General features: G+C 50.1%; 1 protein-coding gene across 1 annotated transcript; it reads left to right on the plus strand.

Moving 5' to 3' along the window:
- The first annotated feature begins 607 nt into the window (after positions 1 to 607).
- Positions 608 to 1,924, plus strand: LOC145803433 (uncharacterized). The gene is made up of 2 exons (XM_082896705.1): positions 608 to 1,289; positions 1,581 to 1,924. Exons 1-2 carry the CDS (start codon positions 608 to 610, stop codon positions 1,922 to 1,924), a joined length of 1,026 nt encoding a protein of 341 aa, XP_082752831.1.
- Positions 1,925 to 5,686: the final 3,762 nt, after the last annotated feature.

The raw sequence follows: 5,686 nt of genomic DNA on the forward strand, positions 1-5,686 counted from the left end.
GCATCCAGTATGCCCGGTTGATTTGGTTGGTGCGGATTTAGTACAGCCCATGGTTCTTGCGACAGAAACGAGTGCTGGTTCCCAAGTAGAAGGGGCGAGCACGACCGGACTAACAAAGTCCGACGAGGATGAACCGATCAGAGACTTGGAAATGAGAGGCTCCCAGAACCCCTCTGATTGCTGGAAGCTGTTTATTGGCGAGATGTGGAAGCTCATCGTTGATGGGGCGTCCAACAGACATGGGGCCGGGCTGGGCATCGTGCTGAACTCGCCGGACGGGCTAATCGTCAAGCAGGCAATTACACTCGGCTTACCAGCATTCAACAACGAGGCTGAGTATGAAGCTCTCCTTGCCGGACTAAGAAGCGCGCTGAGAATGAAAGCCACGGCCCTTATGGTATTTAGTGATTCCAAGTTGGTGGTCAATCAGGTCTCAGGGGAGTATGAAGCAAAGGACGAAAGAATGGCCTAGTATCAGGCGCTGGTACACGCAGAGATCAAGAAGTTCGCAGCAATAAGGTTGGAACAAATCGACCGCGAGGAAAACAGGGCGGCTGATGAATTGGCCGGACTTGCTTCTGCCCAGACAGCTTTTCCTAACCCCTTGATGATAGAATTTTTACCAAGGCCAAGCACTGAGGAACCAGAATCAGCCGAGGTACTTTGCACCGACTTGGGCCCTTCTTGGATGGATCCTATCATCGCCTTCCTGAAAGATAAAATTCTGCCAGAAGAAAAGAAGGCGGCACACAAGATCCGAGCAAAATCAGAGCGGTTTTGGCTCTCCCCGTCCGGGGACTTGTACAAGAAATCTTTCACCGGCCCATATTTAAAATGCGTCCACCCTACCAAGGTGGAGGCTTTCCTCTATGAGATACATGAGGGCATCTGTGGCAGCCATACTGGGGGCAGGTCCTTGGCTTACCGAGCAATTTCTCACGGTTATTGGTGGCCGCGTATGCAGGCAGATGCGCAAAAATATGTTCGCAGGTGCGAGAAGTGTCAGAAGTTCGCCCACCAGATCCACCAGCCGGCTAGAGATTTGCTCCCCCTCACAAGTCCTTGGCCGTTCGCGCTTTGGGGGTTGGACATTGTTAGGCCACTCCCAGCTGCACCGGGAAACCATAAGTTCTTCATCGCCGCCACTGACTATTTCACCAAATGGGTTGAGGCCGAGCCACTAGCGACCATAAGGGAAAAGGATGTGAAGAAGTTTGTATGGCAAAACGTGATCACCCGTTTCGGCATTCCCAAGGCCCTCGTCTCGGATAACGGCGCTCAATTTGATGGTAAGCTCTTTCGCGGATTTTGCGAAGAGTTGAAGATCGAGTTCTACAATTTGACGCTGGCCTATCCTCAGTCAAATGGTCAAGCAGAGGCCTCAAACAAGACCATCCTGGACGGGCTGAAGAAACGGCTTGAGAAAGCTAAAGGCAAGTGGGCTAAAGAACTCCCTAATGTGCTCTGGGCATACCGCACTACCCCAAGGCGGTCAACCGGGGAAACACCTTTTGCTTTGGCCTATGGCATGGAGGCCGTCATCCCGTTGGAAATTGGCATGCCAACCATCCGCTCTGAAGATTTCCAGCCAGATCTAAATAGTGAAGCGTTGGCATTGGAGTTAGACCTTGCTGAAGAAAGGAGGGAGCGAGCATTGATCCACATAGCAGCTTATCAACAAGAACTCTCCAAAAAGTATAACAAGGCTGTGCATCCCAGTATGTTCAGGATCGGGGATTGGGTATTAAGAAAGGTGCTTGGCAACACAGTGGTCCCTGGCGAGGGAAAGCTCGGTGCAAATTGGGAAGGACCATACAAGGTGATTGGTTTTGCTGGTAAAGGGGCGTACCATCTGGAAGATATAGATGGCAAGGCTGTCCCCAGACCATGGAATACGGCCAACCTTAAGGTCTTTTACTTTTAAGATGTAATTTACTTGTGTTATTTAGCTTTTTTAGACTTTTAGCCTTTTGGCACTTAATGTAAATGATAGCAATGCTTTTGTAATAAAAAATAGCCCTCTTGTTGTTTGGAATTACCTCTTTATACTATGGACTCGCAAGGACGCAAGGCAATTACGAACACTAGGGGCAGGAGACCAGCCTAAATGGGACCGGACTGATTTCCTATCACCGGAATGAATACGAACCACACAAACAGTTTGCATTGTCAAACGATGTAATTGGCGTAAGGATCCATTCGCATTAGGGCCGAGATGGTTTAGCTCGCCCGGTTGGAATGTTGGTGTCATGACCAACTCAACTGAAGCATTGGTGTTTTGCCCAGTGTAAGGGCCGAGCTGATTTTGCTCGGCCCAGTGATATATTGGCGTCTTGCCCAATATGGAAAATGAGCGGAGTTTGCTCGGCAGAATTCGGAATGTTGGAATTTTGTCCAATCGATAAAAAGCCGAGCTGAATTTGCTCGGCCTAAAAAGAAATGTTGGCGGCTTGCCCAACTTAAAAGATGAACTGATTTTGCTCGGCCAGGTCGGAATTGCATGAAATCTACAAACTAATTAAGGCCGAGCAGATTTCGCTCGGAACAGTTAAAGCGGCAATTCATTCGAAAGTTCATTGCACCGAACTACTAGTTCTTATTAGAGAACGTTTGATGTGACTTTAGCTCGGCAAGCTGTACGGCGCAGCCGACCTGGCAGTTGTGAATTGTCGAAAATTAAATCACGAAATCCATGAAGATGCAAACCGAACAGAAATAGAAGATGAGCGAGCAATAAGTAGAAAGTCTTCATTGATAATGGAAATTTAAGTACAAAACGGGAGGAACATAGCCCGGTTACAAAAAAAAAAAAACAAAAAACAACAAAAAGGGGGTCAATCCAAATCTGCGTCAACGGTTTGCTCGGAGACTAGCATTGTTTGCTCGGCCTCTTCCACGTTTTGCTCGGACAGGATTTCCTCAGCGTCATCGTCAGTTCCTTCCACCACGGCAACATCCCGATCAGCCTCTTCCTCTGCACCTGGAAATGCTTCGGGAGGATTTTGTTCGGCTAGTTTCGCGACGGCGGCTTCTTCCTCGGCCTCTTTCCTTGCATCCGTGATGAGCCGGTTTTGGGTGGCCTTGGAGTACGCTTGCATATAGACCGGGATATAGGCAGCAGGCGGATTGATGAACATATCAGAATCCTGACCAAGACCAACTTTCTCTACGGCAGCTTTCCAGCCGCATTGGAAAAAGATGTCCTTGGTCGCTTGGACCTGCCGTTCGTAGGTCTTCTCGCCCTGCGCATATCCCTGGTCCTCTGCATCATCTACGGCCTTGTCCCTCTCGGCTTTGTGCACGTCGCGCAGTTTCCTTAGCTCGGCGAGATACCGAGCCTTCGTCGATTTCACGGCCCGAAGTTTATCCTCGTTAGCTCGGTCAACCTTCTGGCTTAGGATATCCCGCTCGGCCTCGACTGCTTCCTGCGCTGCTTTGAGCTTCGCTATCTCCTCCTTTTGAGCCTTATTCTCGGCCATGGCATCCCGCAGGCTCTGCCGCACTTTGATCATCCGGTCATGGGCCAAGTAGTTCTTTTGCGCGGCCTAAAAACAAGTGAAAGATCATTAGTATTCGAAAAACTACGCAAAAACCGAGCAGACAGTTGGGCGTAAAAAAATGGAGAACTTACCAGCACTACGAATTTCGCCGCCGAGCGGAGGACCTTGAGGTCAAAAAGCTCGTCATGTTTTTTCATGTCGGCAGGCAAGATCAACCCCTTGGTCAAATTGAAACCAAGCGAGTAGTCCTTGTCCGCATACACAGAGTCTTCAGCAGAAACTGCTCGGCCCTGGTATTTGAAATCGGGTGCCCAGACCGGGGGGGCTGGGCCCTTGGATTTGCTGGCCCTTGGTTGCTCGGTCTGGCCCCCGAGCTCGGTAGAGATGTGATCGGTGGAGTCTTCATCCGCCAGACGCGGCCCGATTTTCTCGTTCCTCGGCCGTTTCCTGGACCGACCAGCTGGCTGCTCGCTGGCAAGCGCCAGCACTGCCCCATCTCCCTGCACGGCGGGTGCGGAGGATGTCCTACCTGTTGCCTCTACGTTCTGGGGCTCGTCTTCTTCCCCGGTGATCAAGGACTTGATGGCCCTGATTTTCGCCATTTCCTGCTCGGCGGTTAGTGGAATAAGCCTAATCGGTAACCCGGCTCCTGCGTGGTGCGGTGTAATGGTAAGTCTGATCGAAGCCGAGCAATTTCGAAGCTTCCCTCTCTTCGGCAGGATGGCGCAGCAGGACTCTGATGGCCTCTTGGTTGGCCCGGTAGTAGTCTGCTGCTAGGTGCTTATCTGCAAAAGAAGACAAGTGTTAGATCGGCACGAAGAATAATTGCTTCATAAAGAAAATAGCACGGTCAGCCGAGCAACTCACCCGCACTACCAAAATCCTTTCTAATATACCATCCTGGTATGGGTGCCTCGATGTCTTCATAGCGACCGGACACCCATAGGAAGTCGTCGTCGTTTGTCTCCTTGTCCGGGTTACCCTCTATTAATTTTGCTCGGCCCTTCTTCACTTTGAGGTACCAGCAGAACCCGCTCTTATTCTTACTAAGACTATACTGATGAAAAATTTCAGCCAGACCGAGATTGAGCCCGAGCATCCGGTTCAGTTCGGCGACCCCGTTTATTATTTTGTAAGTGTTATTTGAAACTTGGGTCGGGCAAAGCCTTGTCTGCCTTAAAAATTCACAGATCAAAGGTTGCACGGGGAAGCGAAGCCCCCCTTCAACAATGGAAACGACCGTGAAGGGGCACCGGTCTAAGTCGCCCCATGGTGTGTCTCCTTTTTTGGCGAGTTCTAAGATGACGTCATCAGGAACGTTGTACTCCCTCCTAAATTCGGCCATCACGCCAGGCGAGCTTACCATAAATCGGTACTTCCCCATTATCTCGGTTTTATTTGGTTTTGCGTGTATCCCGGTCAAAAATGCTGGTGTATTTGCTCAGACTTTGAGCTCCACCAGTGGTAACGCTGAAGGGCTTGGTCGGTCCTAGTTTGTTCTGCATTGATTAAGAAAGAATTTCAAGGGTTAGCACGGCATAAACTGCACGGCTCACGCTGGATTTTTTTAGCTCGGTGAATGTTTTTGGGTTTTTGGTCGGTCTATCCCTATCTCGGCTGGACGGCGCGGCTGATTTAGCCTTCCTGATATGGCTCTGATCCTATCTTTGGTTTAGTCAAGGCAAGTTTTAGCTCGGTTAGACCTGTTTGCCGATTTTATTAAGCATCTAGCTCGACTGCGGCCTCAGCGAGCAGCCACAAACCATTTTTGCTCGGTTTAAACTCTTTCTACGGATTTAAATGAGCATTTAGCTCGGTTTTGAACAGTGTTCATCCTGTTCATCTCGCTTCTCCTATGCTCAAGGCTCATTCGTTCAAACTAAGGGGAAACTGGGGCACGAAAGCCCCCTCCACTCCACCAGTTCCAGTTTTCCTAAGGTATGGCACTATTGGACTAAAAAGGAGGAACCTTAAAGGTCCCAGGCAGGGAACACGAAGCACAGTGGCAGGAAAACGCAGAGAACAGGGAGAACTGGAAAACGGGGGCAGAAAATACAAGGGAGGGGTAGCGTGACTTACCGGAAACAAAGGAGAAGTGAGTTAGGCCTCGAGAGCTCGACTGCAACGTCAGGAATGGCGGACACAGCAAGGGGCAGCAACAGTTGGGAGCTTGGAGCGATGGGAGG

Source organism: Camellia sinensis, chromosome 12 (assembly GCF_055761805.1).
Source record: "Camellia sinensis isolate YWXY chromosome 12, ASM5576180v1, whole genome shotgun sequence".
In the NCBI taxonomy this organism is placed as follows: domain Eukaryota; kingdom Viridiplantae; phylum Streptophyta; class Magnoliopsida; order Ericales; family Theaceae; genus Camellia; species Camellia sinensis.